General features: G+C 36.9%; 1 protein-coding gene across 1 annotated transcript; it reads left to right on the plus strand.

Moving 5' to 3' along the window:
• The first annotated feature begins 12,682 nt into the window (after positions 1-12,682).
• LOC134541532 (F-box only protein 32) lies at positions 12,683-22,660 on the plus strand. Its single transcript, XM_063385047.1, has 6 exons — positions 12,683-13,196; positions 14,923-15,011; positions 16,494-16,543; positions 17,594-17,953; positions 19,419-19,675; positions 21,207-22,660. The coding sequence occupies exons 1-6, from the start codon at positions 13,069-13,071 to the stop codon at positions 21,403-21,405; spliced, it is 1,083 nt and encodes a 360-aa protein (XP_063241117.1). The 5' UTR covers positions 12,683-13,068; the 3' UTR covers positions 21,406-22,660.
• The last annotated feature ends 516 nt before the right edge of the window (positions 22,661-23,176 follow it).

Consider the following 23,176-nt stretch of genomic DNA (forward strand, 5'->3'; position numbering starts at 1 on the left):
TAAACAGAAGCCAACTCCCCTGTCTGGTGAGTGACGATCCGCGACTTTCCTCAACCTCCCCTTAACTTTTCCGGGCATTTTCTGCCCCGTATACTGTCTGTGTACAAGTTATGATCAGTTTTGATTCGGACTGTTCCAGACAGGGTCCGAGAGCCGGACGCCGAATTGGCATTTTCATCTCCCTTCCACAACAGGACACAAGCGCCCTGGTATCATGTACCCGCGTGATCTCCGGGAAAACGAAGCTCCGAACTCCGGTGCTTCTGTATCTTTCGACCCTTTTTTAAACTTTCTTTAAAAAACGTTGTCAGATGCAGTTAATTAGATAAATATAATTTCTGGACTTTAAGTACATACCTCAACTGGGATTATTTAAACATATTTTGTATTTTTTTTATTGGTTTATGTATTTATAGTAAACGAAACTTTTAATAATTCCATGTACGGCCGGCCAATAACTTTTTGAATATACCTGAGAGCTGTTTAAGAATGTAATTAATATTGTACATTAATATTTTCTTGTATCTGTTATAAGTTTTCTCAGTATGGAGTAATTATATTTCAGACGGAATCACACCTTGTTTTTGTTCTTTTCTAATAAACTGGTGAAACCTAAAGATCCATCCAGCAAGGCAAAGATGGTGGTCAGACCGTGGTTGGCTGCTACAAAAATGATAGCAGTTAGCATGGGTTTGAACCTTGCTACAATGAATAATTATTAAAATACCTGTGCATTGGTGTGGATGCCGCCATTTATTTTTGCGATATGTCCGTGTATGTTTGCTTATATCAACTCATGATAACTAATGGTCAATTAGGTTAGGTTAGCTACATTATAAATACCTAATTTACAAAATTGGGGATAGTTGGTTATGTTAGGTTAGTATAGCTACATTAAAAATACTGTAAAATAATTTTAATGGTTGTTTAGGAATTTCTATTTTAATATGTAGCTATCCTGACCTAACAAACCATTCACACAATCTCCCAATTTTTTTTAATGTAGCTATACTAACCTAATTAACTGTCCAAAATCATTATTTTAATGGTTTTAGAAATATTACGTGTGTGTGTTTGTTTGTTGTTTAAAACAGCAGTTCATGTAAACAATTTTTCAGCTACATAGGTGCCATATTACTTAGTGAATGCCAGCTACAAGAAGTATCGGTTATGTTCCATCTGGTCCTTTACTTACCTAAAAGGTCTCGTATGGTAGATGGTAGATTTCAGGGGGCGACTGAATTGTTTCGACCCGACGTAGTGACTATTCCGGAATCACTAAGTAAAAGAACGGATTTCCATCGAACGGAATAGTGACTATTCTGTCTACGAAATAAATTCTGAAAGGTGGCCCAGATTTGTACAGACACAGAATACCCTACCAAAAATTTACAACAGAAAACAACAGAAAATACAACAGAACTTTACAAAAGAAACCAACTGAAATACAATAGGATACAACAGGATTTTCTGTTGGATTTAATGCGGGAATTGGCCGCTTTCTGTTGGTTTCTGTTGTAAATCTTAGTGTATTTCAGTGGTTTCTATTGGTTTTTGTTGCAAAACATTCTAATGGATTCTGTTGTTTTCTGTGGGTTTTATTGTATTATGTTGGGTCATGTTGTTTTCTGTTGCAAAGAGTTCTGTTGGTGCCTGTTGCATTTCAGTGTTATTCAAAGTATTCTGTTGGGTTTAGTTGTTTTATGTTGCAAAGAGTTCTGTTGGTTTTGGTTGTATTCCAGTGTTTTTCATTGTATTCTGCTGGGTTGTGTTGTTTTCTGTTGCAAAGAGTTCTGATGGTTTCTGTTGTATTCCAGTGTTATTAATTGTATTCTGTTAGTTTCTGTTATATTCTAGTGTTTTTTAATTGTATTCTGTTGGTTTCTGTTGTATTCCAGTGTTTTTCATTGTATTCTGTTGGGTACTGTTGTTTTCTGTTACAAAGAGTTCTGCTGGTATCTATGGCATTCCATTGTTTTTCATTGTATTCTGTTGGGTTTTGTTGTTTCATGTTGCCAAAAGAGAGCTGTTTAGGCTATTTTTTTTCTTTTTGTTTTTCCTAACCTAACTAAAAACTAAGTGTGTTTGGGAGGGGTCCGGGTTAGGGAGGGACCTAAGTGCGTCTCAGGCCGAAGCCTATCACGCCTTAGTCATGCTGGGATTAGCCATGCAGGGAGAGGGTCACATGCATCGTGTGCTAGGAGGGGATTGGCCAGCCATGGCAGCGATTGTTGCCATGACTAACTCCCCTCACTCTTATCTCTAGTCTAAACTACTAGTTAAGTTGGGCCCAGGTAAAACCTGCATAGACACAGGGAAAACCCTGGGCACTTTCATGCAAGATGCAAGTTTGCATGCATTAAGTGTAGGAAAGTACAGGAGACAGAGGATGGTCTGGATAAAGCGTTGGCCAGAGTAGAAAGAGTCTACCATGCGGGGGTTGGGTACTTGGACTCGAGGTCCGCCTTGATTTTTGATTTTGTCCAGGGCTGGAATTCGCTGGCCAGGGACGGAGGCGCCCCTGGCGGTGAGGGTAACACGATTCACTCACATCCGCTCCAGACAGCAGCACCTATAACTAAAAGAAAGAAAATTAAACATCCTACAGACTAGACTAATTTTAGTAAATGCATGTTGCGTGGGCGAACATGCCTTAATAGTACTTTAATTAATCATAACTAAAACTATGTGTTTGGTTTTTGGTTTTTTATTTTTTTTATTTTTTTTATAAATATATATTATATAACATAATATAGGCTAATATTATTATACTAACGTCTATTCACTAGATATAGTGAAAGAACTGTCATAGTATGGGTTTAAGGCGAATGGTGAAAGAGCATTCGTATTTTATTTTTATTAATTGAGGATATATATGCGTGCCACTTTCGAAGGACGTCGCCCATTAGCATATAGCATTCCATTCGTATCGGTATCCCCAACTCGATCGGTGTTTATTTGCACTGATTGCCCAGGCAGGCGCCTCCAGTCATGGCACGCAATCTACAGTTAGTTGTGAGTTTAGTTCTTCACCTCGCACTTTGGCATGGCCATGCCCATTCCTGCAGACAGCTTTCCACCCTACGGAGCCGGTGTAAACTAAGCCGTCTGCAAGGCAGGCCCGCCGCCGTACGAGGCTCTTCATTGCTGAATAATTGCAGCCTACTTGTTTATTTAGTATTTATAAGTTAAATAATTATTTTTGAAGTATTACTCGCGTAGGAAATTTTCCGTGTAGACAGGGCTGGGTTCGCGCATGAACCTGTGCGCGACGTGATTGGCCAGCGGGCCGGCCAATCACAGAGCAGCTAGGGCGGCCTGTGCGCCAGTATTGAAATAGGCATTTTGTATTTGCGATAAAATTCCGGATTACTGTCTCCGAGAGAGGAAATATACATATTTGCGCTCAAGTGACTCTTATCATAGAATTTCTGTGCAGTCCTGACATAATAATCTTTCAAGAGTTCGAGTTTAAGCTCCCTGTGCATAGCCCTGACGGGGCAGTACACAGGCGCATCTGTCGCGATACGAATGCTCTTGTTCTGTATTCGCTGCAACTTTATTAAATGGCTCTCAGCCGCAGTTGCCCACACTGGTGCTGCATATGTTATGATGGGCTTAATGAGCGCGTTATATATTACTAAGCCATTTTTAACAGAGCTCCTGAGTCGCCTACTCATGACTGGATAGAGTGTCATGAGTCTTGCGAAAGCTGCCTTTCTTTTGAATTCTATGTGATCACGCCATAGTAGTTTTCTATCCATGTGTACTCCTAGATATTTAACTACATTTTTATGCGGTATTATTACATTAAAGAGTGTTAAGCGTGGTCTATCTTCTAATTATGGTAGATGTTTGCGCGTGAATACTATGGCTTCTGACTTTGTCGGATTTACTTTAATTCACCATTTTGTACACCAATTTTCAAATAGATTTAATGCAGTTTGCAGCCTTTCAGCAGCCAAATTTAAGTTCCTAGACCTACTAAACAGAACCGTGTCATCAGCATATAGTCCTAGTTGGACATATCTATGTTCAGGTCTAGGCATGTCATAAATGAAAATATTGAATAATACAGGTCCTAAGATACTGCCTTGCGGGACTCCTGCTTTGATTTGTTTTACGTCTAACTGAGCCCCTTCAGTCGTGACTCTAAATGATCTACCGCTTAAATATGAGGCCAGTAGTTTTATATAGCAGTCGGGAAAGCCTGTTTGACAAAGTTTATATATTAATCCCGCATGAAATACTTTGTCAAATGCTTTCTCGATATCTATAAATGTTGCTATACTGTATTGATTCCAAGTGAACGTATCTATTATTTGTTCAGTCATTCGCACTAGTTGATAACAGAAACTGTAGAGCAATAAAGTAATACATAGTATTTAACAGAAACTATATAGCAGAAAAATAATATTCATGGCAACATGATACACACCAGATGGTCAACACATTTCATTTGGTAAGTATATGTATAATTTGATAAGCTCAATAGTTTTGGTAGGCCTATCTTATTTAAATGTATACTGTTCTTCATGTATTCACAGCTTTCAATATTTTTGTTTTTAATATTTGTCAAACATTCAGTTACATAAAAAAATTGGAAATATCGTATACCTACATCACAAAGAGTGTTTGGTGATTTAATGCAATGGCAAAATTAGCACCTACACACATTAATTTAAAAAAAAAAAAAACTACTACTGCTTATAAATACAAGTGGTAACAATAGTTAACAGCACTTAGCTCTTAATGTTTCTCAGGTAGATGTATAGAATATAAACGTGTGGTGATTGTAGTAGTGACTGCATTTTGCGATACTGTATGCTGCAACACTAAGTGAGATTAATGGCAGAACAGTAAATATTTTTTGTGTAAACTTAAGACAAGCAGCCAGAAAAGTAGGTGGTTTATTTTTATGATTTTATAAAATGTTATAGTAATTAAGTAGTAGTGTTTTGTGTTCATTGTAATTTTATAGTTTATCAGATTTTTTGCAAACAAGAAAATAAAAATTACAAAATACCTTTTGCTTCCTGAAATGCTATGGAATCATTTTGTAAGACAGCACTGTGTTACATCAAGCAGTCTACCAATAGTTTTATAGTTTTAACATTCATGATTGCGATATCGCAAGCGCCGCCATGTGCGAGTCCCTGCTGTGCTTGCAAAAAGCTTGCTTCAATAAAAACAAGGGCCTCATAATCAGATTTTGTCACATATGGAGTTATGTGTTTCTTGCTGCAAGTATTGCTCTCTTGGGTAATGACTGAAAAACATATCAGGAAGTAAAAAAAAAAAGTTATAATTTTTACTCTTCTTACTTTTGTTGATTAAAACAAACTTAATAAAATCTTGTGCAGTTTTAAAAACGATAAACAACTTAAAGTACCTCAAAATTCTCTTGGGAAATATTTCGATACATGTCAGGATGTGAAAAAAAGATTTATTTTTTTTCTTTATTCATTTAAAAGCCGCAAAACAATACAATTACTCTGTGCATTTTATTTGCTGTTAGGAGAGAGGTGGGTAATAATCTTACGTTGTGGCTTTTCCACAAACTAAAAAAAATTTAGACAAAAACTTTTTTTGACACTAGTCATAGCCCTGAATTTATCCTGAAAACAGACTTTAAATTTCTACAGGTTAGCAAGTAATCAAAGTTTAAAGCTTACATTATAATACCTGTGCATTCACACATACCTGTACGTTCTTAAAGTACAAACACTGGAAAAAAAACTTTTGGACGGAGGACATTCATATGCTTCTGTTACATCAGATATATATCTTGAGAAATAATAATGAAATGTAATATATCTTCAGTATGGTGTTCTATTATACTAGTACAGGTAGGGCTTGTTCTTAAGTATAGAATATGATACCACAGGTAAAATATATACTGTAGTAGGTATGTTCTAAATCTAGAATAAGCATGGCCATAGCATAAAATACGTTACCAGAAAGCTAGTTTAATACACAAACATATTTTGTGCAAAACAAGCATTAGAATACTCCCCAACTAAAACCCCCATATAATCATGCTAGTCACATAATAATGCAGATATGGTAATGACATAAATGTGCCATGTTAATGATAATGATATTGTGATACATACTTGTCCCGAAAGTGAAATTGGTAAAAGTTCCGTATAACATATTCAAATTCATCCCTTGATCCAGAAGGCATGATCTTGTATACATTGTTCCTGTGGTACATTTTGCTTGATGTTTTGATTTGGTACATTGAAAGAACATGGGCATACTAACTTGTGTTATTACAATTTATAAGTGAATGTAAAACAGTTACAAAAGAAATTATTTCACAACACCTGAGATAATTTGTTTGTCTTGTGATGTTCTAGTATTTGTTATGTCCATACTCTTTCGACGTAACAAATTAAAACAGCAAGCATCTTGTACCACAAAACCAAGGGATCAATTTGGACACGTGATACGATAAAATTACGTCAACCTAGGCTAAACTTTAAAACCTGTAGAGAGAAAATATGAACTAAATGATGATACATATCTCTTAATTTACACGCAAATCTGAAAGTTAGTTAAAGTTCAGTATCGCATATCCAAGTTTTTCACTTGATCCCGATGTACATAATGCTTGCTGTTTTAATGTAGTGCGTTGAAAGATCCTGAACATAACGAATACTTGTAATATAACAGTGAATAATAATCTTAAGATTATTACTAAATATGCACTTTCTTTCTATAAATTAAACACTTAAACTCACAATTATTATTAATAAGTGTTTTAGATATCCACCAACATGGCCGTGCTGTTATGAAAATAAAAACAAAGTCACGAAGTTGGCCGAAGGTGAAGTCTTCGGCCATGTTCGGGTTGGTCCTCAACCCTTTGTGAAACGTAGGCTTCCCGTTTGTCTTTGGCACGATATAAAGAAAGCCCTACTAAATATTGTGAAATTTTATAAATTGACAAAAATCTTATTTTGCAAATTGAATAATGGAATAATCTTATCAAATTCGTGTATTGTCATCGGTCTTCGATTAATCTAAAAGTTTGAATGAAATCTGGCCGTTTAAAGTGGGTCAAAATCGCACCCAAAGGAGTCGGTTACAAACATACAAACATACAGGTGAAGCTAATATAAAGCGTGTGAAAATAAATCAATTATACTTATTTTGTAAACTTATATTATTACTCTTTATTTTATTTGTTGAGAGAAAAACATGAAACAGTAAATTATAAAACCATTACAGAATGGAAATTTTAATTGTTAAAGATATTAACATTATCAAACAACACGTTAAAATAAATATCGCACGCTTTCACGGTTTTTGCTTTGCCTTTGGGTTCTAGCCGCGTCACATTGGAAGTTATTTTGACGTTGCGGAGTGCATTGCAGCCTCTATCTTTAGGGAAGCAGCAGCAGTCGTTTCTTACCTACTGTCAGTAACAGTAAGTAGTAGGTTACTGACGAACAGTAGGTAGTAGGTTACTGAGAGTAACAGTAGGTAAGAAGCGACTTCTGCTGCTGCCCTGAAGATGTAGGCTGCAACGCACTCCGAAACGTCGGAAAGAACTTCCATTGTGACGCGGCTAGAGCCCAGAAGACAAGAACATTTATTATAATGTTTCTAGTTGATTTGATTACTTAAAGTATTTTAGTAAATTCTTGCTTATTACCATAATGTTCCTGATTTGTTATGAAGTCGCTTGAAATCTCGATTATCAATGACTCCGACATCTTATCATGTTTATCATTGGCCAAACATTATTAAATTTGCAAGAGGAATTACCTCACAGAATGTGCCAGCCAATTTCAAACTTACCATACATAGTTTATCAAATACAGACACAAATACAGACTTATTAGTACCTCTGGCCTACGCCTCTTTTTCCTGTATGCTGATAAAAACAATCTGGCTTTGCTAGACTTCCGAGCCATTGATAGCTAAACTTCCTTCTTCTGGCGAGTTGCGAACCTCAGTTTTGGGACAGCTCCACAGGAAGTGGTAACCCCCACCCCCTGCACTCTTCCCTATTGTAAGTTGTTGTCAGGCTCGGGCAGAGTCCTGCGCCCAGCAGGGGTCAGCTTAGCAGCTCCACAGGGGGGAGGGCTCTCGTTGTCTACACCTATTCTTCTCTTCTCTGCCTCCCACCATGTTTCCCGCACGACGATCATCTTTTTGGCCCAGCAATGTGTGCATTACTTTATAAATACATAATTTTTTCAAATATCTCAATTACGACAGTGCAGACACAGAAAGAAATTTATTTTATAAGGTTAACACTATGTTTCCAATGAAAAATATTTATGAAATATTCAATTAGAACTTCTGAAAATCACGCTGAAAACAGCTCAGAAACAGTACTTTCAATGCGGGATAAAACTTATTTAATCACAAAAATTAAAAAAAAATATTCACTAGAAACGTTCCTTATACCTTTTTATATTTTTCAAATTTTTTTATTTCTTTTCAGTATTAAAATTACGCCATTGAGACTTGGAACCGCGAGACCCTGCAGCACACAATTTTAGCAGCTGTGATGAATCCTCTTAACATACACAGGGTTGTTCAACGTACCATTTTCGTGGTACTTGTACCATAGTTGGACCTAGTGTACCATGTACCATGGCGAGGCCGTCATGGTATGCAAATGTACCATAATCTGACTATCAGGTTTCTGGCGATTTTTGTTGTATATTATATTCGCCATATCGGCTTCCTTGTAGATAAATGTGCCCAGTGTATATTATAATTTCGTAGTGTCACCTGTTCACACGCCTGCTTACTTATCTGTAATATAATACTCCAACTGGACTGCCGGGACTGTCAGATCATATGACAGCAGTTCCCGCGTCGCTCAAATATTAAAGAGGGGGGGGGGGGGGGAACGAAACGCGGGAAAGCTTATCACACTGAACATGAAACGAATTACAGTATATTGTTGATTGTATTCAGTAGTTAGTTACCTCGCCTCGCCTGTGGAGCGATATCTGTTCCGTAATAATATTTTATAAAGTCGGAATTATCGGAATTATACGTACATCAAAAGTTTATATTGCTAGCTGCCTTTTTAGTGTTATTTTTAGAGATAAGAGGTAGTGTGTGCTAACATAATGAGTTCATGCGGAGAAGATAGCGATGATCCTGGAGTATATTCTCCTGTTAAGAAAAAATGTGCTCTCAAAAGTGATAAAAAAAAAAAAGTGTTCAGAAATATCGTCGGGAATGGGAAAATTGGATGACATGAAACTGTGGGTGAGTTCAGTCCTGGGAGACTGTTTTAAAGCAAAATGTAAAATTTGTAATGTTGTAATGAAAGCTGACATATCTGTTTTAAAACTGCATGGAAACTCGGGCAAACATTCAAAATCTATGAAGGATGCGAACATGAGATCAGTAAACTGTATGAGTTTTTTCTTAAACCAGAGTAAATCTTTTACACCTCATCAAAACCAGGTAAAAGAAGCAGAAATAAGGATTGCAGTATATTTTGCTGCTCACAATACGTATTCCTTTCTCTGCGATGGATCATTTAGTAGAAGTGAAAACGGACATCATCGCATTATCCTTGGTACTACCTACCGTTCCTCCTACCTACGTAACGTTCCCTCCAGGTCCCGTATTTTCCGGTCCCGGCCACATTGGCCTGAACTCACTTTCTCACCGACGAGAGCTACATGGGCAAATCAGGACAGTTCACCACAGGAAATTAGGGACCATAGGCCGAGGGACGTCAAAATCGTTTCTGATTATTGCATTCCAAATGGAAATATGATCGGTTTTGGATCAGATTCTGCTTCAACAATGGTTGGCGAACATAATTCGGTGGCAAGTCTTTGAAAAAATCTTGTCCAGGGATCATTGTAATGAAATGTGTTTGCTACTATCTCCATCGGTGTGAAAGTGAAGCACATGAATGTCTGCCACGTAGATGTGAAGCTCTCGCAAGGAATATATACAACTACATGAAATGCAGTGCAAAACGGAAATATCAACTTTCAGAGTTCCAAAAATTTATGGAAATCAAGGTGCACAAGTTATTACACCCTGCACAAACAAGATGGCTGTCTTTGTTTGCTGTAGTGGAGAGGCATTGCTTTTATTCTTCTCAGATAAGTGGCAAGAAGACCGTACCATTGCTGCCGAAGAAATATTCAATGCTCTTTTCCTGAAGTGGGTACTTCCAAAGTTTGTTTCAGTGAATAAGTACTTCCAGTCTGAAAAAGTACTACTTACTGTTCTAAAAGAGAAGATGGCAAGTTCCTACCGGGAATTACTTTGTGCATATATGGAACAAGACTATGTGGCACATACACCTCTGTGGTCTATCTGTCCGGAGTCTGAAGAAGCATTTTTTACAACTTCAAAACATCTATCTTGGTGTAGGTGTGATGACAGAAATAAATAAGCAAAGTGTTCAAGATAGGCCCGATCTGATCGAAAACTTACGGACGAAATGTCGAGACTTCCTCATAAAAGGGTGTCAAGGAATAAAATGACGATTTGATTTCGCAGTTCCCATGTATGATTCCATTTCTGTATTGCATCCAAAGAAATCTTTGTCGCAGAAGGAACGCATTACAATTCCACCTCTTCTGGATCTTGCAAACCAAGTAAAGAGATCAAAGCCTGTGGAGATGTGCGAAATGCAACAAATTTATGATGAATGGAGGCGCCAACCATTCGAAACTTTAGCAGATGATATCGCTAAATAGAAAGAACCTGACAAGTTCTGAGATAAGTTGCTGAAATTCAAGAATGAAGATGAGAATGTTTTGTATACAGCATTGCCTAATTTTGCTCTCACAGTATTATCTCTTCCCCACTCGAATGCTGATTGTGAGAGCATATTTAGTAAGATGAATCTCATCAAGACCAAGGCCAGGAATCGACTTGTAACAGAGACTGTTAATGGAATTGTGCTAGCATCACAGTGTGTGAAAGAACAAACTGGTGCTTGCTGCAGTAATTTCCAGCAATCTGACGAGATGTTAAAGAGCATGACAGCAACACAACCAACGAACACAACTGTATCCCGAATCTGATTCCAAGGAACATCCTACATACGATAACACACCAACTGCCACAGACATATTTTCTTTTAATTCTGATTGTGAATAATCATTGTGCCAGTGTTTCAGTGCCAAACGTTCGTAATTTTGTGATTTTAAAAGCATGAGCTAATTTATGTATATATATATGTGTACCATTTATAGGTTTTTTTTAAATATCATTAGTGTAAAATTCAATCATGAATCATGCAATGAAAACTCAAAATTTTGATTTTAGACTTTTTTTATGTACCATATTGTTTACCAATGTACCATAATTTTGAATGCGCAGTACCATTACAGAAGCACTGTCTATCTAACATTACTGCGGCAGACAGTGTTGCCAGACTTACGAGAATTATCGTATTTGTACGAGAATTTAGAACCTGTGTACATTTTACGAGGTAAAATTGGATCTCGTTCGCTTTTGTACGAGAATTTTGAAGAACACTATCACTGTTGGTTTTTTTTACCCGGGTTATAGTAAAGCCTAGTTAATACGATGATAGTCGCTGTCACGACAGAAGCTGTCACGACAGTGTGCAATAGTTGTTGTCACGACAGTGTCTGTTTACACTGGCATTAAGATATTATGCGATAGTTGGGAAAATGTCAGACCTGGTGCGTTGTGTGGCCCAGGTTTTAGTAGTTGCGATAGGTAGCTATTTCCGTTAAAAAAAAAAAAAAAAAAAAAACAACGAAAAAAAAAAAAAAACAGTGGATAAGACTTTGGTTGATATTTCTCGAGGAAACTAGCAATCTCAAATCGAGACATTGTCCAAATCAAATTAACCTATAATAAATTCGACTATTGCTTGAAGTACTAGGAACACATGCACTCACACTATCACAATAGAGATTTCAGTCCGTTTACATTACGAAAGTGCTGCGACAGTTGCAAGTACTGTCATGACAGTTACTACCAACTATCTAGCTCGCCTTGATATCGCGATAGTGCTATCGCGACAGTGCGAGAGTAACTATCGCGCAGTTTACACGGTGAAAGTAGTGTGATAGTATGGCGATAGTAGCTGTCACGGTAGTAACTATCGGGCTTTACTATCATCGTGTTAACTAGGCTTAAGATATATTAGTTTTATTGTATCGTTTTGTCAAAACAAGTGTATAACATGGGACTCTGCTTTCTTCTGAATGTATGAAACAAGCGGGGAACTATGTGAAATTCCAGCCCACTAAAAGTATGCTCAACAAAATGAACAGTGCCAACCTCTATTTGTCTAGCACAGGAAATGATGACCCAGTCAGAATAATGTTAAATGCACAACCCCTAACTCACAATTTAGAGTATTTTTGTATTTTTAATTAACGAAAATTAAAAAAAAAAACTGGATTTTTTTTTACGAAAAAAATAATGCAAAAAGAGTATGAATGGCAGAAATAATTGTATTGTTGTGAAAATTGTTATTAATAATGTTTTACTTATGTAATCATAGGATTGTAAAAATTGTTTAGTTTAGATTTGTTAGGCTTGTAACTCAAATGTCAAGTATATAAATATATTGTAGAAACACATTTAAACTTTTGCTTTTACAATACCGTTGTGTACGAGATTTTTTGTGTGTCGTACGAGAATTTTCGCTCCTTGGTACGATACATTGACATTTACAATCTGGCAACACTGGCGGCAGGGTATCAAAACCAAAGATTATCCTGAAAAACGATGAGTTGTAGGCTTCCCGTAGTTATTCCTCTGTTCGTAAATGAAATAATGTAAATTATATTTAAAGGATCTAAGCAAGTGTTGGGTAAAATATAATACAAAATACAGCTATTTTATTAATAACACACTTGTTTTGACCGTCGTAACGTTCGTCTATCTGTTGTTTCTTTTCTCACATTTCCTAACAGATGTTTTTGTAAACAAAACCTGGTAACATCTGACGCTGTCAGCTGATTGGAAGAAGTTAAACGCAATCAACAAAGCCACGCGCTGAAGGCGAACTGAGAGTGCAACGACATTTTAAAGCCGAATTTTAACGGTTAACATTAAGTGTGTTGACGGTATTAAATGCCATTTATATCGAAAGATTGGCGTTCTCCAGGAGAAGAATGGGTAAAAACGGAAGAAGGTTGGGAGAAGAAGAGAATTTTGGAGTGCTGCCATCACCCAGAACACGAAGGAATAGATGAAAGCAGGTATTCGAATACATTGATTTCTATTATTTAACGTGGTCTTTCATGTGATTGTAGAACAGGTATGCCAAGAACTTAAATTATTCTTCTTTGTCATTAGATATATTATTTTTTGGTTGTCAAATGCTTTTATTTTGTGGTAGATTAATTTCATGCACCAAGATTTTATTTCCATGTTTTTTGTGTAATTTTCTAAAAATATGTTGAAATATCTTTTTGTATGGGTTTTATAATGCAGTGCCTTTGTTCAGACTATCGTTTAAAGCGCTTCCGGATGTTTCAAATATGACCTTGACCTGTGTTGACTTTGCCAGCTGTTTTGAACGGTGCTGTGACGTAAATGATACTGTTCTCAATAAGTGCCATCATATTAAATTGTGTTAATCGTTTGGGAACCTGTAATTCCTTTACATACCCAGGATAATAATTAACATTGAACAATTGCTGTGTAGCTTCTGAATATATTGTTGTGGGTCGAAATTTTCCATGGTTCTTGAAATAAAATTTTAGGACTTTACTGATGGGACTCTGGGGTGGCTGCTCTGTTCACTCGTCACGTGGGTGGAGTTACCAGAAATTATTGGGGCACATGGCGGGCGCGGTGTGTGGCTGGCATGCAGATTGGACAAATTATTTTGTAGTTTGTTCAGCTGTGCGCCTTGCACGGTCATTTGCCGCTATTACTGGGGCACGCTGGCGCAACAGGCCGCGTGGTGTGGCCACATATCTGGGTGGAGGGGATAACTTGCTAAGCTGTCCTGGTTTGTGAAATTTGGGTTCAACAACCACAGATTGTTCTGGTAGGTACAGCGGTACGCGGGGATTTAAGCGGGAGTTAGTGTGAGCTCGAGACTCACTCTGGCAGTGATAATGAGTAGCTTAGATCGTAATGTAGTCGTGTTTAGGCTTACTCTGGCGGAGGCTATACTTCACGTCAGTGGTAAGGAGTAGCTTAGATCAGAATGTAGTCAGTGTAGGCTCACTGGTTGGGATGCTGCCCGACTTGGTAGTGATTTGTTGGAGTCCAAGTTTGAAAATTTAAAGTTCATTTGGGTTTTCAAGGGCAGGAGAGGCCCCTATGTTAGTTTTAAAGTGATGGATCAAGAAATGGTCAGCTTCTTTAAAAACGTGAGTACAGAACTATCTTTTCATAGCTATAATAAATTGTGGTTTTAGATGTTTTTAAGTTAATGTGTGAGAAAGGATTAGGGAAGAGTTTGGTGAAGTTCTTTCTCTCTCTTGTATGGTCATTCAGTAATTAATTACGTGAGTCATTACTGAAAAATAGTTGCTGTGTATTTAATTGTATTTTTAATCATAATCTGTAAAGGCTACCTGTTCCTTGAGACTGATTTTAATCATTGGAAGTTTTAAAATAAATGAAAGTTTTTTTTAAAATTAGTTTTAAGATATTTTTAAAAATCTCCTTTAATTCATCTTTCACCAGACATCCTGTATGGGATGATGGACCTATTTATTTCGATCCTAGAATGAAAAGTATTTCATCAAGTTAAGTGGTCCTACTGTAAGAATAAACCTCTTGCTAGCTTAAGAGAGTATGTTCTCTGAATTACAGTTTTTTCCCCAATGAAGTTAAAGTCAACTCATTATAGTTTTTGATTGATTGATTTATTTTGTGTTTTTTTAAAACTTTTATACCAAGACAGACAATTTGCTAATGCTTATGTTGATTGTTACAATATAACTGCATGATTTATTTTATTTATAGGTTAGAAGAGAAAAGCAAGTTACCGTCAGAGTCATGCGAAGATAATTTGGCTTTAGAGCAGTTTGTTGAAAAAAGGAGAAAGACTTCAGGTAAACATTGGCAGTAGTATGCAGAAATTCATAACTGGATGTTCAAAATATTAATTAAATAAGTATAAATTGTAAACAGTTTTTGTATACACATATTGTGAATATGTATGTGGTATTATTTACATGAGAAAAGTTTTTATTTAAAATTATATTTAAGTAGTGATAATGGTATCATGGAGTGACATTCAAATAAAAGTAAAATTGAGTTTCCAAGATTTCATTGATCAAAGGTTAACCAAGCCACATGTTCATAGAGAAAAAGTACACAAACTGCTGTAGACGCTACTGATTCAAGTTGAGAATGTGGACAGGGATGTATAAATTATGTTTACATTATATTGCTGCATTGGCCAACCTGCTGGTAGCCTTCAAAAGTCATTCTTTTTGGAATCTTGAATAGTGCAAGTGTGTTGTATTTCATTTCCTTTTTCCCTCTAAGGTGAACCAGCTTCATATCCCGTCTGGGTTGAATCTGAATTTTACATATGTGGGAAATGTAGCGAAAGTTGACATAGGTTTTCTTGAGGTACTTCTGTTTTCCTCACCCATTTATTCTGCCTGTGCTCTGTTAGCATCTCATTATTTTTCATTGTCTTTTATGACATAGATGTTGAGATGTTTCTTAAGTTTAATACATATTTTTTTATTTCATTCAAGAACACATTGCAATATATGCAAGTTCATTTTGTTCAATTGCATCAGAAAGGACTAGGAAAGTAACTAATTGCACTAACTATAATTGGTCAAAACGTGTGGATAGTTAGCGAAATTCTAAAAATTTTGTGTTTAGCTTTTTAGCAATAAAATTTAAAATAAATAACTCAAAAAAAAAAGGAAACCATTGTTGTGTAAATAATAATTTATTTAAAATCCATATTTATTTTAAAAAAAAGTGGTCTATCCAACTAAGTGCAGGTTTTCCATAAAATAAAAATCAGGAAATATTGTTTTTTAGTAACATATTTATTGAACCAACAGACAATTTAAAAATGGCTGCTAAAGCTGCAATTTTTAATAGAGTTACAGTTAAACAATTGAAATTCTTAATTAATAAATGTCAGTAACAAATTGAATTAACAGAACATATTATCATGAATATATTTAAAAATTATTATTTAATTATTGTAAATTACTATATAAAAACTATTTGTAGCCATGATGTAAAACTAGTAGATTTCTGTATTATTTTTCACTCAGTTGGCACAGGTGCACCCATTAAAAAACCACATCACGTACTATCGTTAAGTATGGTGGAAAATTAAACAACAACTTGGGTTCCGTTCCAGATAATAATATCTGTGTCAACTAATAAACTACAGTAAATATTGCAATGCCCCTACACAATATTATAAGAAATAATTTTTCTGATTTTTATAATTATTTTTTAGTTTGAAGCTGTACTTAGAATGTATTTAAAAAAAAATGAATTGAAAACAATGCAGTTTTACAAGTATTAAAATATATTACTTGATGTCTTTTTAGATGGTGCTGTGCAGCCACATTGTCAAATTACCATTAAGAGTACAAGAGAGGTAAGATTTAAATAATTATTTCAAAGAATTTTTTCTTTACTCTAAAATTAAGATAGCTTGAGTACCTTCTTGTTATTCATGCAGCAAAATATGTATTAAATATATATGTTAAAAAAAAATATATGTTGTGTATATTGTTTACCTCAGAAGAACTTAGTGTAAGTAACAATTGTACAGGAAAGATTTAGACAGGAAGAAAGAAAGAGGAATTTGTAAGGTAAGGATGGAAGGCAGGAATGAAAAATAATTGGTGTTAAAGATGTAAGAAAGCAATTTACCCAGCACACGGGCAGAAAAATCGTGCCGAGTTATGGACACTGCAAAATTGACATAATGAATGTTCACTCGCACATGGCCAGGCATACACTCACTAATCATCACTGCAACTACAAGATCAGTATTGATCGAGGCAGTGCTGTGGCAAAACACTGAGGACTCTTGTTTGAATCCCTGACCGGCCATCCTGATTGCTGTTCCACATGGTTCCTTGAACTCACTGCAGGCAAATGCTGGGGTGGTTCCTTACTGTCAGCTATTATGCGTGGTCGGTGTTATCATTTGTACAGTTTCTATTGACCTTATTCAATGAATCATAATAGCCAATAAAAAAAACACATGGGTGTGTGGCCGCCATGCCTGTTGGAAGTGAAACTTCACACACAGAGCTATAAAAATTCTTAAGAATATGTTCAAATGTGCAAGTGAGCAAATGTGGGATTGCACAAGTATGTGAGTGCACAAGTATACAAGTATGCAAAAGTGTAAGTGTAGGTAGGTAGACGTATACTAGTGCCCAAGTGACATGTGCAAATGTGCTAGTGTGCTATGCTGTAATGTAAACATGCCATCAAGCACCCTACTTCTGAGCTCTCTCCTCCTCTCCACCTTTGAGTGCCCCGCTCTTGATCGTTGTTACTTTTTGTTTCCTTCCGAGCATTATACTTCCGCTGTGTTCTGATGTCATCACCTTGACTTATCGTACCAGCTGTAAAGTATGATGTTGTAAGTGGCTGGTCATGTTTGTAACATTCCGCGACACTGCGCGCGTAGATCGCGGGCTTCAATGGCCTGAGCGACGCGCTGAAGCGGCTGGACTTCAGGAGCGCGGTGCACGACATCCGGCGGTTCAACTACACTGCGAAGCTGCTGGAGATGCTGATGACGCAGCGACTGGCCATGCTGCCGGGCTGTGCGCAGCGCGTGCTGTTCGCGATGCTGGAGGAGGTGGCGAGCCACGTGTGCACCAGCCAGCAGAACATCCACACGCTGCGACGCCTGCTGGGGCAGCTGCGAGCCACGCTGGACCACGCCTGCTGGGGCTGGCCCCTGGGCAGCTCCCTGCTGTGGGAGCGCCACCTGCGGTCCATCGACAAGGTGGCTGCCATCGCCTCCCACATACGCATCAGGGAGGTGCGTGCCGACCAATCATTCATCCCTCGCACCCCAAACACAAAAAAAAAAAGATTCTGCAAATCAAAGTACCAAGGACTTGAAGAAAAAATCACAGTTTTATTTCAGTTATTTAGTACGTACCATTATTACCATTGTACAATAGCTTAATGTTATTTTACTTTACATCTTGTCCCTGACATCTAGATCTAATATCAGTTTTAGTTTGCTTATTTGTAAGGTTTTAAATGTTTTGCTGATACACATAACTACCCTATAGCAATAAGGCCGGATTGGCCAATTCAAATGAATGCACATTCATGTTGGCACACTCCTAGTGTGAATGTGGCAACTTAAATTAGTTAGTTTTCGTTTAATCAGAAAAATTATGAATTTACCTCTTAAAGGTTTCACTGTTCTGCAGTTCATTATATTTCTGCTAGTTTTTTTGTTTCAACACATGGCATGATATATAGGGTGAGGTGAAAATACAGTCCTAGTATTGTACACAATCAACTATTGTAAAGTTGTCATGCAGTGTTGGGTTTGTGGTTTAAATACCACCAGCAGCTTAGTGATTTTTTTGTTTTTTTGTGTTATTGTGGATGATGGAGGTTCATACAGTAACACTCTTTAGAGAATTTCTCATTTCCTGCTTTAGGCATGGCCTCATGCTCCATGATAGTTCCAGATTTTTATAGAATAATATTTAAAAATAGCCATAGATGTTAGTATTTACAACTAGTTGCCTTCTTAAAAATAAAGCTAGTGTGTAGCTGGTATCTGGCAAAAACATTTGCAATAAAGTATATACAATATGCAATGCTTACATTGTAGTCCTTAAGGGACTAGCCTAGTCAGGGGTATATCTGTGTTAGTGAGGTGGGATGATAAGTGCTAAGCTCGCTGGTGCTTCTAGCGCAGTATCACCCTAAGCAAAAGGCTGTGGACTGGTGTGCAGTCTTCTTGCTGTGCATAGGACAACTTTGAGATTTCAGCAGTGACCATGATATATGGCAGAGAAATGAAGCTAAAGGTTTTAATGTAAGTCCTTTGAGTGCTTTGAAGAAACTGTACTGGGCATTTCATGTCTAAAAAATACTGTGAAAACACACATTTTAACCATTTCACTTTCCTAAAATTACAGTTTAAAAACAAAATCCAGAAATTGTGCTATTCATCTTTCCTAAGTGTATTCTTAAAAAAGCATTTTCAAAAGAGATGCCAATCTGATATGTTGAGAATTTTTTTTAAATTGGGTGGTTTTACTAAAACTCTGCACACCCCTTACGTGTGCCCAAATAGGCAGGTACCTTAAATAAAACTTGTGATGTGAAAATCCAATCATGCAGCGTTGAGAGTGAACACGAGCCTTGAAACTTCAAATGTTTTACCTGTTAATCCATAAGCACATTTTTCAAGAAGTGAGTGTCGGTTATCAAGTCGGAACTTGTTAGCATCCAGGGGAAACTCTGTGCTGTTCCAGCCGAGAGACGACGCCTACCCGAAGCTGGTGGACCTGCCGGAGGAGTGCGTCAGGGAAGTGCTACTGCGCCTCGACGACCACAAGGACCTGGAGAGCTCGGGCCAGGCGTACGGCGTGATGCAGCGCCTTGTGGACGAGCAGCGCATCTGGCGCGAGCTGTGTCGCTTCCACTTCACCCCCCTGCAGCTGCAGCATGTCACTGAGGGCGCTCTGGCCGGCTGCACGGACTGGCAGCGCATCTACCACAAACTGCGCAGGTACCGTCTGCTTGCAGTTCAAGGCAGGGCACTAGAGCATCTAACACACATTGCGCAGATACTGTCTGCTTGTGGCTCAAGGTCGGAGACTAGAGTATCTGCCACAAGCTGGTGAGGTACCGTCTGCTCGCTGTTCGAGGAGGCTTTCATATTTAGTGTAACATTCTATCAGTTAACAGGCTTCATGGGAACAGCATAGCTCAAAGCTTGTGAGCTGTGTTTCTAGCTGTCTTTAATAAAGTGGCCTATGAATTTGTCTGCAAAATAATGTGCAGAGGTTTGGTAGAAATTGTTTCATTGAAATATACTTACCTGTTTGAATTTCTCTTGTTTAAAAGTTGTTTAATTTTTTGATAATTTTTAGGTATACTTTCAGCTTTCAGTTAGTTTTCATCAAAGAAGGAGGTGTGAACTAAGCAACATCCATCATTTTGGAATTTTTATTAATTTTATTAATTAATTTTATGTTACCTACTGGAAATGCAAGAGGTTTTTTTTTTTGTTGAAAAGAATGTGGGATGGAGGTAAACATAGACAAAGATAAAAGCAAATCTAGAATAGTTAGAATAAAGTGGGTCATGGTTGTTTATCATGCAGAGGGTGAAGAAAATATTATCTACAACAAGGGTGCCATTGAATGGGAATTAATTTTCTGTGTGATATGCTGAGTGTTCAGATTGTTGCAATGATTAGGGGTTTGTTTGTGTTGTGTTGTTGTGAGTTTTTATTTCATTTGCACTCAATAGAAAACAAAAACTGGGAAACTTCACTGGTTTGTTTTAAAATGCCCATGCTAGATTGTAGGTATAACGCTGATTTTGAGAAACCAATGAAGACCAAAATCAGGATGGCCAGACCAGGATTCTAATCCACATAAATCTCAGGTTTTTATATTTTTTTGCTTGTAAGATAAAGGCTACATATGAACTGTTAATCCAAAACTGTATACCACATGTTTTCATGTTTTCAGTACATGCTAGGCCTGACATAAATATTTGCCTTCAAGTCCATAAAATCAATAAATAAGGACCTTTTTTTTTAGGAAAAAACTGTATGAATGATTATATATGTTTATATTAAAAATTTGTGGCTGAACTTCAATCAGGGATTACATGTGTAAAAACATGAAATGTTAGAAGCAAAATAAATTAGAATATTAGCCCCTTAATCATTTCTCACTTAAAAAAATTGCCTGCCTAATAAGTTTAAAAAATTTATGCCCTAAAATTATAAACTCATAAAATTTTACCCTTTGAATAAATTTTACCTATAAATAAGTCTATATTTCTAAGTACCTTAGAGACTTTGTAACAGGGATTTACTGCATAACTTTTGTTTTTTTTTATGGAATGAGGTGGCGCAGTGGTAAGAGAGCAGTATCCGGGGTCTAATCCCAGTCCGGTCATTAGGCCTGTGCTAGTACTAGCTGTGATTTGATTTTATTTTATTTTGTAGAGTGTGATTCAGTCCTTAATTTCTTCGTCGTCGACAAGATGTTAAACTCCAAACTAAAGAAAATTTATTTTCGCAGGCTGTTTGGCTTGAAGGAGGAGTACGCAGAGATGATTCAGCTGTGCCGGAACTGCCGCTGCCTGTTCTGGAAGTCGATCGGCCACCCTTGCATCGCAGACCAGGACCCGGAGTTCCAGGAGAAGCTGGAGGACGTCGACAAGGACTCCCTGCACGTCCCCGTGCCGCCCCATATGTTTCTCAAGTTCTTTTCCCTGTGATGGGCCGGTTATCCTCCCCCCATCTCGCGTGGGCGCCACTTGGTTTTGTTTAGTTCCTCGCTTCCCTCGCGCTCGTAGGCTTGCTGTGTATCCCGACAGGAGAGGATCTTGCCTTGCGTCTTGCACGTCCCCGAGGGCGACCGCTGGCCACACCATTACCTTTGGCAGTGGAGGAAATTACGGGTAACCGCAAGACTAGGAGACTTGAGGTATTTTTTTTGTCTTGTGTTACATTTGTAATGGGTTTGTTGTGAGCAATGTAGATACAGTTTTTGTTTATGAGATGAGGACTTTTTTTTTTGTGATTTTTGTTTTAAGATGTAGTAAATTTTTTTAAATGGTTTTTTTCTTCTGAAATCTGATTTGTTGTGTGTTGCTGTTGAGTGCAGTTAAAAAAAATATATATTTTAATACTAATTGTAACCTAACATAATTGAGGAGTTGATGTTTTGCTGTTCAGGAAGACAATATTGCAGGACTGTTTTGGTCCAAAACAGCAGTCCATTTATTTTGTCGACCTTGCAGATAGATATTAAATCTTAGAATTTTTAATATCCTTTTGAAATTTATATGGTGGAGCGACTTTTGTTTCAGCTACAGTATTTAATTTTTTGTGATAAACCTGGTCAGAATATTCATAAAATATTATTTTTATTGAAGTGAAGATATTGATCTTTTTATATAGTTAAGTGGTTTTTTGTTTATGTACTGTAGCAATATTATCATTTTTATACCTTTAACACCTGTTTATTTTATTTTCATAGTTTACTGAAAAACTTAATATATATTTTATAACTAAAATAACTATTTTTTTAGAAGTGAAAACTTATTGGCAACTGATATGTTTATTTTCTCAAACAACATTGTTTTTAGCTACTAATAATGCAATGTAGGCAGCTTTCATACTGTATGGCATATGTAGCCTATGGTTAAAATATTTAACATGTAAAAAAATATTCATTATATGTACCTAGAAGCATCTGCACATAGTATAGTACAGGCTAATTAAAACAAGTTAACAGAGTACAGTATTTTTTAGCTGTAAAGTTGGTTGTTTGTATTTTTCGTTACGTTGCTAATGGTTTGTTAATTATTTGTTATGAAAATGATGCCTTGGAATGGTTGTGCTCTTACGTTTCATTTGAGAATTGTATTCCTATACACAATATGAATGGTTTACCAACTATGGAATGTTTGTTTCCCACTTACATACTTTATTGTTGCAATAAAACTTTTTTTATTTAGATAAGTTTAATGTTGATGCTGTATTGTCATTTAAAAACTGCATCTTCCTCCATTCACACATGTTTATGAGTCACAAAATTATATACAGAATAGAGATGGGTTTAAGAGTATCGATCTGCTACTTTGTAACTGATAAAGTACTTTAGTATCAGTTTAGAATTCACCTGGAACAACACCATGGCCAATGTGCGCAGAACCCGATCGCAGATGACGGTCACTTGGGCTGAGCTTGTGAAAGGGGAGGGAGCGGCACGACGAATAAGGGATAAAGAAGGGAAAGAATGTAGGGTAGGGAGAAGCCTAAGATGTACATCAAGTTCTGTCCCTGCCCGAACACGCCCGAATATTCACCTTCGGCCAACCTCGGGTTTATTTATATATATTTATATTTCTCTGTTTATTTTAATGTAGCTATACTAACCTAACTAACCGTCCATAGTGTTCTAAAGTGTTTTAATGTAGCTAACCTAACCGATCACTTTTAATATTTGAATTAATTTTTTCTGCGCAAAAATTAAAACAAATC

This window comes from Bacillus rossius, chromosome 1 (genome assembly GCF_032445375.1).
Source record: "Bacillus rossius redtenbacheri isolate Brsri chromosome 1, Brsri_v3, whole genome shotgun sequence".
NCBI classification, from domain to species: domain Eukaryota; kingdom Metazoa; phylum Arthropoda; class Insecta; order Phasmatodea; family Bacillidae; genus Bacillus; species Bacillus rossius.

Coding starts and splice junctions, on each gene's coding strand:
- LOC134541532 (XM_063385047.1), top strand. CDS start 13,069: ATGCCATTTATATCGAAAGATTGGCGTTCTCCAGGAGAAGAATGGGTA. Junction 13,197..14,922: donor GAAGGAATAGATGAAAGCAG/GTATTCGAATAC, acceptor TTTTATTTATAG/GTTAGAAGAGAAAAGCAAGT. Junction 19,676..21,206: donor ATCTACCACAAACTGCGCAG/GTACCGTCTGCT, acceptor TTATTTTCGCAG/GCTGTTTGGCTTGAAGGAGG.